The sequence below is a fragment of the Saccostrea echinata genome, unplaced genomic scaffold (genome assembly GCF_033153115.1).
Source record: "Saccostrea echinata isolate AGI-Se365-2 ecotype Australia unplaced genomic scaffold, CSIRO_AGI_Sech_v1 ptg000023l, whole genome shotgun sequence".
NCBI lineage: Eukaryota > Metazoa > Mollusca > Bivalvia > Ostreida > Ostreidae > Saccostrea > Saccostrea echinata.
This window is the reverse complement of record NW_026889772.1, coordinates 4,520,411-4,534,099: the sequence shown is the minus strand read 5'-3', so window position 1 is coordinate 4,534,099 and position 13,689 is coordinate 4,520,411. Positions and strand designations below refer to the sequence as shown.

At 31.7% G+C, this 13,689-nt stretch overlaps 1 protein-coding gene across 1 annotated transcript; it reads right to left on the bottom strand.

Annotated features, from left to right (window-relative positions):
* Positions 1–6,732: 6,732 nt before the first annotated feature.
* LOC133191618 (uncharacterized) lies at positions 6,733–8,509 on the bottom strand. Its single transcript, XM_061327364.1, has 3 exons — positions 8,455–8,509; positions 8,240–8,286; positions 6,733–7,325 (listed from the first exon to the last, which is right to left on the bottom strand). The coding sequence occupies exons 1-3, from the start codon at positions 8,475–8,477 to the stop codon at positions 6,733–6,735; spliced, it is 663 nt and encodes a 220-aa protein (XP_061183348.1). The 5' UTR covers positions 8,478–8,509.
* Between the last annotated feature and the right edge of the window lie 5,180 nt (positions 8,510–13,689).

The following is a 13,689-nucleotide window of genomic DNA, read 5'->3' as shown; positions in this document are numbered from 1 at the left end:
CTCAAAACTTTACCTCACATTTTCACTTTAATTGCATTTTAAGAAATATTAAATACTTCTAAAGACCGTTTAGTAGATTTTTTGTTTTTTGCAATTTATCATATAGTGTCGATGTACATGTAATTTGAGAAAAACACAATTAAGGAGTCCGCACATTTATTTCATTCATTTAATCATCGGGCCACGGAAGCTCAGTCGGTAGAGCGCTCGCTCCGTGTTCGGGAGGTCGTGAGTTCGAATCTCGGCCGCGACTGACATAAGTCAATAAAAAATGGGTAGCAACTGTTCTGTTCCTTCGCCATGCGCTCGGCACTTTAAAGTGAAAGTTGCTCAATGGCCCTGAGTGCCGAGTAAAGGTCAAAATTTGAAGCCCTTCACCGGTATATGGTGACGTCTCCATATGAGTGAAAAATTCTCGAATGGGAGGTAAAACAACATACAAACAATCAATCAATCATCATCGGGGCATATTTTACACATTTGTATCAATAAAACACTGTTTTTAAGTGTTCAGACCCGTAGAAGACGAGGCGGAGGGGGGGGGGGCATCCATTACTTCCTGTGTATAGTATTTTGCTATAGTTATTTTTTCCTTTAGATGCAGGTTGCTCCCCCCTCCCCGCACACACTTTTTGTTGCTCTGGCAAATTTGAAGATTTGTGCACTGCTTAAATTCAATCAATGTTCTTTCTTGTTTCCCAAAATAAAAAAAACGTGCATGGCATAAAGTACTTTACTTTCAGTATGACGATGGAAAACGATATCGTTTTTCTCGGGTATTGACCTGAATGTGTCTCTAAAAGCATCGTCCTCTGAGGAAACCCAGAAAAAGGAAAAGCAAAATTTGAAAATATATTTAAGCCTTTCATTTCTAAAAATGAAAATTTTAAACATATTGTTTCCCGGAGCTCCGTTATTTTTCAGCCAGTTTACAAAACTAAGAATTAATGTAGTTGTAAGCACGTCATTTATTAATGACACACATAAAGGTAACACATGAAAATTCGGAGATCCTATCTTTCTCTTCAACTTGTATATATACCTGGTTTGGATCTTCCAAAACTTAAAAGTACAACTACCAGGGGTGGGTTTCTTATTTCAATTCAAAAAAACTCAATTGAGGAAGTTGACAGGCATCAGCAGTGTGTTGGAGAAGGAAACACGAACATGTTTTTTTTCTCTATCTTATGAGTTATTATCAACGGCACCGCTGGGGTTGGGGGATGGGGGTCGGGGGCAGACAAAACAAATAATTTGTTCGGCGGAATTAGAATTTGTTCCTTTAATTATATATTTCCTCGGACAAAATAGATATTTGTTCGGACAAAATAGATAATTATTTGTCCCGACGAATAAGTAAAATTAACAATAGACGACAACTAGGACGCCTCGATTAATGCGTGATTCACACCGATACATTCCTTCGCACATGCAGGCGATGACTAAGAAAATATTTTAATTTTTTGCAAATGTTACACTGCCACTTGACCTGGAGAAAATGAGATTGAAGATTGGTACCACAATTTACTCTAATATGAGGCACCGGATTCTGACTTCTGGCAAAGTTTACAAAAACTGTTTTTTACGAGAGGAACTTTGATAATTTTATACAAACTGCATATGGTTCAACACAAGTGTGCAATTAATATGAGCATATACGGTAATTGCATAATTCATTCAATAAAAGCTTATGAAGTATAATAACAAGCCTTCCATGAACAATCTGACAGTTAATGACATCTTACGCTTATATTGGAAATTGGTTTAATTTGTATTAAATCATAGTATGTTTGAATCCTTTTCAGTATTATTGAAAAATAATGATTAAGTTTTTCCTTTTCATTCGCGTTTATTTTTTTTTTGGGGGGGGGGGGAATTTGGTCGTTATTTACAAGTCATACTGAAGGTATGTTTTAGGTCTGTTAATGCATATATACATGTATACTCATGAAATTTAGATAGAAATACATATTTAGATTTTTATATATGAAATATATGGTAATGTCGAACAGTATTCAAGCTCAAAAGGCCATTAAACAATACAAATTTTGGAGCAGAGCAAACACGGACCTCTAAAACACCAGAGGTGGGATCAGGTGATATGGAGAAGTGAGATTCCCCTTAGAAATTGTTCTTAGGTAGAGCATGCTCTTGCGTATCAAATCAACTGAGAGATATAAACCCCGTATGTAGGTGATAAAGGTATATTGCTGCATAAATAAGGGAAGTTGACGATTGAAAAGTTAAAGTCCTAACGTTTATCATAAAGATTTTTTCTTAGATTACAATTAACGACTTTTTCTAGTAAAATATCCAAAAATGATGTGTCAGACTCTGTGATTTCTTTTATTTCAAACTCACCGGGATGTACATGTATCGTATCGACATCAGAATGGAAATATCCATTGTTAATAGATAATACGTCGTCGATAAATGTCGAGTTGAAGGCCACAGCAAGTGTTTTCTTCTTTTCACGTATAAAATATTGAACAAATTCTGCTTCATATGAATACAAAAATAGGTCTGCTTATAACGGGGCGCAATTGGTACCCATGGGAATTTCAAAAGATTGTTGAAAGACCTGGTCTGCAAAAACCACATAGATTTTGTCAATCAGAAACTCCAGCATCTTTTTGATATCAACTTCAGAGTACTTGTGTATACAATCAGAATATATTTTAACAAAATAATTTTGCAAATGACCAATGACAAGTTATGTAAATTTACGAGTTCCATTTTTATTGAAAAAGCTGCTGTCAATGATGTCAAAAACCTGGACTTTAATTTATCGCGGGGAATGGTATATAAAGTTGAAAATTCGTAAGTTTTTATGCTATTGATTTTGGAAAAATTTTGTGATTTCAAATTTTCTAAAAGTTCCTTGGAATTTTAAGCATCCACATCTGATTTTCACCACTTTTCGAATATATTGTTGCACAGTATTCCTGAAGTTTCTCCTTCACTACTGTTAATATTTTAGTGAGGAGAAAAGAAAGAGACTTGGTAGAACATTTACTGGAACCCGCAATGTATCTTTGTAATGAAATATATGGAGATAACGAACAGTATTCAAGCTCAAAAGTCCATTATACAATACAAAATAGGAGCAGAGCAAACACGAACCTCCAAACATCAGAGGTGGGATCAGGTGCCATGGAGGAGTGTAAGGATTTTTATTAAGTTTCGGAATCCAATATACTTATGGTAATTCAAATTCAATTTAGGTGTTGGGAATATTAAAAATATCCGAAACTGACATGATTTTGAAGAATTTCTTCCTTAAATAGTGAGTTATGGGTATAAGTTGGAAGACCACTTGTAGAATTAAATCCCAGTTCCTTTAAAATACAATTTAAATAAAGAGTTTAACGTCCATTTAAACAATACAAATCGGGAGCAGAGCAAACATGGACCTCCAAAAACATCAGAGGTCGGATCAGGTGCCATGGAGGAGTGAGATTCCTCTTCCGACCGGTCACATTCGCAGTGTGCTCCTTGTCATGATCAGGAAAAACGGAAATATCCGTCGACAATTCAGTGTATAAATACGTAATGGCCTATCAATTAGTATGAAAAAACGTCAGTAAGCATTTGACTTAACGATAAGTCGACAATAAAACTTGCAAAATGATGTTCTCAATCGAGACTATTGATATCCTTGTTTCATCAACTGGTTTGTCAATAGCCTGCCTCGTTTTTAGAAAATGTTCATATGTAGAGCATGCTCTTGCTTATCGAATCAAATGGGAGACAAAAACCGCATATGTATGTGATAATGGTATATTTCTTCAAAAGTAAGGGAGGTTGAAGATTGAAAAATTGAAGTCATCATGTTTTTAATAAAGATTTATCGTTAGGTTACCATTAAAGTTTTATTTTCTAGTAAAATATCTAAATATGAAACAGATGTGTCAGACTCTGTGGTATCTTTTATTCCATGCTCTCTGGGATATATCGAGCGCACAAATCAAAGGAACAATTGTTAATTGATAATACGTCGTCGATATATCTAAATGTCGAGTTGAAGACCACAGCAAATGTTTTCTTCTCATGTAGAAGTTTTGAATAAATTCTGCTTCATATGAATATAACGATAGGTCTGCTAATAAGGAGGAACAATTGGTACCAATTGTAACTACAACAAATTGTTGAAAAACCTAATCTACAAAATCTACATAGATGTTTTCAATCAGAAACTCAAGCGTCTGAGTGAAGAGTCTGCTTCAAGTTCCACAATATTTTTAGTGCATAGTTCCTTTTAACAAGATAATAAATTAAAAACCTCCTCAAAATAACATGAAATTAATTCCGTTGTTTCTCAATTTCTCCCAAAATAAAATCAGAATTCAAGAAATTTCACAAACACTAATTTTATAAAGTCTGATTCAGAGATAACTCAGAATATGTTACTTCAATTAAATTACTTGCATTAATTAACAAATTCATTGATAAAATTCCCAACTTTTGTAAAGTCTGATTCAGAGATAAGTCAGAATATGTGACTTTAAATTAGTTATTCACACTAATTAACAAATAAATTGATCAGATTTCCAAATTATGGAAATATGTGATCAAATCTAAATCCCTAAAAATATTTTCTAGCCATTTCTATTAGTTTTTACCCAGTCAAATTCCAAATGAATAAATAAACTTACATCTTAAAAAAATTATGCTAACCCCACTTGTTTCTTTAAAACCTAAAAGTTGCAGACTAACTGAAAATTAACGGATTCGTCTTATTTATACCCAATTAAAATCCGTTTAACCAATTTACTCTAAAAATTCGTTAACTAAGAACAGATTTCGTTTACAGTAAACGAAAAAATGTCTCGTGCAATATGGTTCCATTATTAAAACTTTCAAACAAATAAAATTATACAATTCAAATACTACTTTTCATTCAACATCTCATGTATAAAGATAAAAATATTATTTTGCTTACTTACAATGTCACGTCATGAAATTCACATGAGGCATGAATATTAATAGGGGTGAAATTTAAAAACAGCAAATTGACCCGGAAGTAAAGGCCAATCTATGAACTACAAAAAATAGTAGCTGACAACTTCTTTCAAAGAGTGTACTAAATAATGGAATTTAGACAATGCATTTACCCAAACAATACAAAAAATGCATCATATAGCCTGGGAATGAATCAGTAAGTGTGTCAATTAAAATATTTAATGATCTCCATGAAATGAAACGTGTGACATCTCAGTTCGAGTTTCAACATACATGTAGCTAATACGTAAGATATGACATTACAATAATCTAGTTATAAATAAAATTACACACATTAAACTCTAAAAATAAGTACCTGAGCATAACATAGTATTGTATAATGCAAGTTTCCCGTAATTTACAACTATAAAACAAGAAAAGTTAATTTAAGTCAAATAGCATTTGGGGACCATCTCAAAATATAATGTTCAATATTACAATACAACATAACTTTACAATATACCTCAGGTAAGATATATGACTCGCAATATTTATGTTTTGTAAATCAAATATAACCATATTTCTCTCATTTACTGTTTAATAATTTGTAAATAAATTTATGTATACAAGTTTTGTGCAACTCACTGAATATAAGTTGCAAAGAATGTGAAATATATTTGCACTCAATATGGGTTGAAAACAACAGATAAGATTCGAGAATGGTAACAAAGGGAAATAAAGTTTCTGTAGAAAATACTGCTTTCAACTGTATGCGACATAAATTAAACATTTCAAATTGAAAGTGCCTACACCAAACCCTAAGAAAATATCAATCAAGTTGTAATCATATGCCATGTAAGAGAAAATATCCCCTGTCTACCAATCACAAGACCTCTATCTTGATCTAGTAAACGGAGTAGACAAATCAGTATGAGAATAATGGCATAACATGTCAAAAAAGCTAATGAAGCTCTGGAAGACTTATGAGTTTTACCAAGACTTACAGAATGCAGCAGACGTTAATTGTCTAAAGTATTATTGTCTAAAGTATACTCAGAGTTATTTGTTAACTCTTATAGCTTCAAATATAAGCAAAAAAATTTTTTAACTAGAACTCGATGTTATGTAATTTCACAAATACACATACACACACGATTTTGTTTTTGGCAATCTAATCAATCTTTCCATCATCTTCCGAATAAACTAATTACATTTCCTCAAAACCTGCTCAAAGGTTTTGAAGCAAATTGAAAAGCTACACAAACACCCAAATACAGTTGAAAGCATACTTGTTAGGGCAAAAGTGTAAAAAAAAAAAAAAAAAAAAAAAAAGAAAGATGCAGAATATCACTTTAATGACTACAGTACTGAATCTAACAACGTCAAAATTTGATTGGTAGGCATTTTATTATTTTTAATGTTAAAGATGGCATGTCTTAATCGAATCTAATTTAATTAATTAATCTAATTTTGATGTTCCTTTGTTGTTGGTTTTTAATAACCTGTGTATGAATTTTCGAATTCCTTTTTATATCATACATCTATATAGGACATATTTTAAATGGCAACAGAACAACAGAAGTCTATTGTAACATAAACAAATATGACTGATATACAACTAAATAAACTCAAAATAACAACGCTACAACAGTCATCTATACATTTTATCATAACTCTCTGATTTGAGGGAGCGTTCAATGGATTTTAGGTTGTGTACATTTTTCTATCTTGCAATATTCCATGTTGCTTGATTTTCTTTAAAGTGACGACCATACATTTAGTGAAATAATTTCAACAAACACTATTATTTCGGTATAATTTTGATTTTTCACAAGTAAATCCAATTAAGCTCTGCACATCTTTTCTGCTGAATCCATATACCTCGTCAACCTCTTCGAAATTAAGTGAAACACTTTTCCCCTTTTGACTATTCCCGGTATTAAAATAAAAGTCATTCATACTGCACAGTTGCAAATCAGAAACAGGTTTTTTCTGTGTACATATAGTATCTCTTTGATGTTCACGGGAACTGTGTGTTTTTTTATCTACGGTACATTTGTTTCTTTGAGTAATATCTAATTCCCCGGAATAAAACTTTTCACTGACATCAATGCAACCATTGCTACTTTCCCCTGAATGTGATTCTTTTTCATACGTATGCGATACATCAAACTTTATCTTACCGTAGTTACTATCCAAAACATTTCTCAAAGGAACACTCGATCTGTTACGGAAACATATGTGATTGTAGTTATCTGAGTACCTATTATAGAGTACATTTTCATATTGTCTTGGTAACCGACTTTGTCGCAAGGCATTTTCTGACTCACTTCTATCATTTCTATGGTCATCTCCTGATGAAAGCTCTGATAGAGGTACTTCATCTATAAATAAGCAATTACTGATATATCTTCTACGATTCTTAAATAAAGTGATTAAAAAGTCTATAAAATCTACAACTGTTAGATTTATTTTTCAAGTGAACATGAAAGTACATTGTTTTGCAAATTATAAGCAAAATATGAAAATCTGAAATTTGCATAGAAGATTAACACATCTCTTAATTATTCTACCATATATATATATATATATATATAAATATATATATATATATATATATATATATATATATATATATATATATAGAAAGCACAACAAAGAAATTCACTTTTATAAGGATACCCACTCTTAAACTAGCATAACTGCCCTACGTGAAGAAATATTAATACTTATATATATCCTTATAAAAGTGAATTTCTTTGTGCTTTCTATATTAATATTTCTTCACTTAGGGCAGTTATGTTAGTTTAAGAGTTGTTGCAAAATGTGCTTTATAAATAAGAATTAATTTCATTACAACGTGTATTGGTAACGATCCTCTAATAAAACTAATGTCCAAATAACTGTATCTCACTTCCATTCTCAATGACCGTGTAATGTAGGACAGTGCCGCGAGATTTTTGACTTGCCTAGATAGCCGAGCGGTCTAGCGCGCTGTTCCTGTACTGCTAGGAGACAGATTCCGTAGGTCGAGAGTTCAACCCCGGGCTGGGGCGGAAGTGGGTATCCTTATAAAAGTGAATTTCTTTGTGCTTTCTGTATTAACATTTCTTCACTTAGGGTAGTTATGTTAGTTTAAGAGTTGTTGTAAAATGTGCTTTATATATATATATATATAAAGCACATATATATATATATATATATATATATATATATATATATATATATATATATATATATATATATATATAAAATATCTTCTCTTCTCTTTATTATGCTTATTATCATAATATTTTACCTCTGGCGCCCCTGATTGTCTTTCTGTACAAGCTTCGTTTTCTGTACCTAAATATTGCAATTGTTTTTTATTTGCTATGCTTAATATCAAGACTAACGTTCAAGATATAGAACTAACAAATTTTATGACAAAACCTATACACTAAATTTTAAATACTTATATTTCAAATAATATTCTTTCCTATTGATGACATATGTAAAATTAACTGAACGTACCACTTGCACGTGAAAAACAGCATAATCCAGACTACCGAGGTGAGTGAGATGGATCCAGCTGCTGTTAAAACGATCTGGTATCTTTGAAAACTTTCCGCTCTTTCTTTTTAAGTGTAAATTTAAAGTACGATTGTTAATTTATATAAAAATATTTATATATTTGTATATTCCCAAATATGTGACAAAAAAGAATGCCAATTTTTACTTTTCGGTTTCAATATTAGCAATTTTTTCATAATATTTTCATTAACCATGCAATAGCAGACTTTTCTGAAGGTCCTTCAGTCGCAAAACAAAATATGTTTGGAAGAAATTCAAATCAACTGTTATATTATCCACAAAAAATTAATTGCTGTGATAGCAAATAATTTATTTTAGAGGCCAGTAATATATTTTTGAAAAATAATACATTCTCTTTGGACGATAAACATTATGAATAACCAAAAGAAACAGCCATGGGAACCAAGGTGGTCCCTACTTATGCAACTCTCACCCTAGGATACCTAGAGGAGAAGATGTATGAAATCAATGCAATACTTTGATCAACAGACAACAGAACATAAAAGAAACAATGGGAAAATATGCCTAGATGACTGTTGTTTTTCTTGGAATAACTGCGAAGCGGATATAAGAGTTTTTTTTAAACATCATGAACGATCTGGATCTAAACATCAATTTTACACTAGACGAAATTTCTTATAGTATTCCATCTTTAGACGTCCTTATGATAAAACATAAAACATTTATCGACGGATATTTACTACAAGCCAACAGATGCTCATCAATACCTCCATTTTAGTTCCTGCCATCCATGCCGTACAAAACGTTCGATTCTTAGCGAGAATAATCTGTACTATAGTTAGCGAAAAAATAATAGGAGATGAACGTTTTCGTGAATTAAAAAATACCCTCTTGAATTATGTTATCCAATAGGAATTATTGAGGACGAAATCGAAAAAGGCAGTACAACTGGACAGGAAAAGCCTTTTAAATCCTTCAAAGAAGAAAACTCAAATGTAAAGATATTACCTCTTGTAAATACGCACAATGCAATGAACAGAAATATTACTCTAACTGTGCGTCACCTTAATAACGTCTTACAATCCGACGAGAAAATTTGTCAAAAGTTTATGAAAAATATGAATTAATCAACAATAAAAGGCAACCCAAAAATCTCTGAAGGATATTGTGCAAATCTCTATTTCAACAATAGAATTCAAGCCAAAAAAAATGTTCCGATCTCCGTTGTGGAACCTGTCACTACATGAAATTGGAAGTAACTTTAAATTCGGGAAAAAAGATTTTACCATCAAAGCAGATATGATACGTGTTTCTAAAAACGTAATTTACTGCATTACATGTGTTGGATGTGAACAGTTCTATATAGGAGAAACAGGAACGAGTATCCGAATACAAAAACAACATATAAACTAACCTGAATACAGAAAGATCAATACAAGTGAAAATCTTAATGTATGTGGCCGGGGAAAATTTTCTCTCTCTCTCTTTTTTTTTTTTTTTTTTTTTTTTTTTTTTTTTTTTTTTACCAACTTTATACAGACAATCTAATACGAAGACGAGAATAAGGATAAATAATTCATCAAACCGTTGAAACCTTCACTTAGTAGTTTACTATATACTCTTTTATTGCATTACTTTTACATTTATATGCCTATTACATTGCTAGTTTTCTAAGACTCATTTGATAATTTCCTCTACCAGCAATGTGAATTCCTTTTATCCTGCAACTAACCCCTGCATCGACCTAATAAAGGTAACCTAATAAACCAAAGCTTAATCCGGTCAATGCCCTACTAAAGCCTTGTGCATGTATTCCGACGTTCTAAAGGCATTGTGACGACATATACATTGCAATGTTTACGACATTGATGACGTCACAATAGGATTCAACGTCAATGCTTACCATTTCTACAATATCAAACTACAAGCAACAAAACACATCTTTAGCAGTATAAAATGAAACATTAATTAAAGACTGTGGTCGTCTGTATAAATATTTATTTAAATGTAATTAAAAGTAAAGGATGTATAAATAAATTAAGAACTTTCTTTATGTTGGAAAATGCGAGGCTAAAATAAATAATGTTCTTCAAAGTAAAATGCAATATTTTGTCACTCTTTGCAGATATGATTACATGCATTGTTATTTATTTTGCCGAAATTGGTGCTACAGAGATGCAGAAGAGATGAACTTCATTATGTATTGAAGGGAAAAGTGAAATCTGTTAATTCAGTGATAGACAGTCATTTTGTTCTACGAAGTAAAAGTATCTATGTTCATTGTGCTACCTTTAACCGTAGAGAGATTCATGTAATTATATACTTTGTTACGTTAACAATTACAAAATTGGCACTTTTTGCTACAGATTACAATAATTTTAAATCGATTTGCAAATATAATAAAACCCGATTAAATGCTTATTTTTTTTTATATTTAGTTATTCCAATTATCTCCGCATTGCTTGAGTTTTTTTTTTTTTAAATCATGTATTCTCCTCCATGTTTCATGAAAATAGTTCCATTCTTTGGACAAACTAGAGAGGAATGTGTTGCAAACTATCATACCATGGCAATTTCTAAATAATAAGATTATGCTGCATCATCAATAATATAACATATTAATCAAGGATTGCGTGCTTTATTTAAACGTCGCAAATACTTTTAGACATAAGAAGACATAAGAAAACAATGACGTTTCGCTAACATAATATAATAGCGTATTAAAAATAAAACATGTCTGATGGAAAACTGTAAAAGATTTAAGGTTTTTTGAAAGAAATTGAGCGAGAACACTTTTTTTTTTTTTTTTTTTTTTTTTTTTTTTTTTGTATGAATTGATTCTAAATTATCTTCACCTCCATTGTGATAAATAAGATAAAATTTGTCTGTTGAAGGAGAGAGAGAGAGAGAGAGAGAGAGAGAGAGAGAGAGAGCCTGTTGCAAATTTAAGAATTGAAAATTGTATACTTACGTATACACGAGTTATTTTCATTCCTTATATTTTTATCATCATTTGCACATAATTCAATCTTTTCGGTAAAACTAAAAGAAATATTGGAGAATTTTCAAGGTGAAGATAACAATCAGTGATTGATCTCAAAGAAATCTAAAAACAATTAAAAAAAAATGGACATAAAACACCCATCCCCGGAAATTCAGGTGCCTAAGAGGAATAAGCATCCACTATTGACCTGTCTATGTCTTGATCAGGTAGACAGAATATTCCGTAGTCAAATTCAGTGTGAAAACAAATGCCTAACATTTGGCATGAAATATGTAAGTCAAAATTCAACCCATAGTTATATGTGCTTACAAGGTCATTATATCAACCATAGAATTTACGAATTTCTTGCTAAAACAGGTTATTGAAACCCCTGTCATATCATCTGTCAGAAGCCTGCTTCGATTAAAAAAAATGATGGTACTCAGGGCATGCTGTTGAGTATCGAATACTGTAAACGTATAACCCTTAGCTGTATATTTTAGGGTCTTTGGCGGAAAGCAGCTTCCACTTACTCAAGTACAACCCTAAAATGTCTTGCACATATACACATTGATAAAAGCATTAAGAAACAAATTATCTACTTAACTTGTTCACTAAACACAATACATATTTACAGTAAATTGAGAGACGTAAACATTGTATGCAGGTGATAGCAGATTATTACTACATAAATTAAGAAACTTGACGATGGAAAATCCGAAGTCATTTCGTTTGTGGTGGTTTGTTGTGGGATTTTTAACAGTACACGGAGACTTAAGCGTAGTTATGAACATCGGTCTTACAATAAACCTATTATACACGATGTCTTCTTTGATTCACTACTACCTTATGTTAATACATAGTTAGGCCTTCATCACATCCGCTCAAAACTTTACTCTGTCCCTTTGGAAGTTTTGAATAGTCTATTTGTAAAAGACAAGGAAAGTCCATATTTGGATTCCTGTGATAATGGATATTGCAAATCATAAGCTCTTTAAACCGCCATGTTTCGTGGAAGAAAATATCGCTCAAATAACAAGATTGTTCCTTAAACTTCAATATACTAACAAAGGAATTGACGCAGTTAATACAGGTAATTCTTAATCACAAAAAGGTCCAGTCTTGTATTCCACAATATTTCAAGTTGAAGTCCACGCCTTGTATTTCTTACAAATATACATCGACAATCGCTTCCAACATTTCTAATTATAAAAAAAACTCTTTAGTGCCTAGATATCAAGCATCTGAAACTTAATCTTTCAACGTGTACATGTTCTTCTTTACCCTACAACTATAGTCTTGCTGGTGACGTAGATATAGTTAATAATGAGGACCTTAAATCACTTATTATAAGAGGGAAAAGTTTAGAGAACCCTTTCAACTTGCGTTATAATTTCAAAAATATTATGAATTCAGTAGAAGTTTACGCATTACGATGGGTTAAATATGAAAAATAAGACCTTGACACTTTGTCACAACGGATTAAATGTATCAGATGGATGTTGAAATCGTGCATTAAGCGATTGGGGGGCAATATGAAAAGCACCTATCCTTTTGTCTTCGACAATGCAGAAGTGAAACAAGACTTAAGTAGATTACACGATCAGTATTTACTTGACAAAGCAGTTAACAACATTGCCTTTGTTTATAAGGCTCGTTATTTGAATTGTATTGTATAAAAGTGATGACTTTAACTTTTCAATCGTCAACTTCCCTTACTTATGCAGCAATATGACTTTTACCCAAAGCTCTTTTTCTAAGGAGGAAATTCTTCAAAACCATATGTCTGTTTTAAATATGTTTAATATTCTTAACAATCAAAATGAATTTGAACTACCATACCTATTCTGGATTCCGAAACTTCATAAAAATCTTTACAAAGATACATAGCCGGTTCCAGTAATTTTTCTACCAAGCCTCTTTCTTTACTCTTCACTAAAATATTAACAGCAGTGAAGGAGAAACTTCAGAAAACAAAATTTTGTTAAATCAATGAAATCAAACCGTACGACTTTTCAACGTTTAATACAACCATTCCCCACGATAAATTAAAGTCCAGACTTTTCGACATCATAGACAGCTGCTTTTTCAATAAAAATGGAACACGTAAATATACTTACCTTGCCATTGGTCATTTGTAAAATTATTTTGTCAAAAATAATTTGATTGTACACAATAGTACTCTGAAGTTCATATTAAAAAGATGCTTGGGTTTCCGATTGACAATTTAT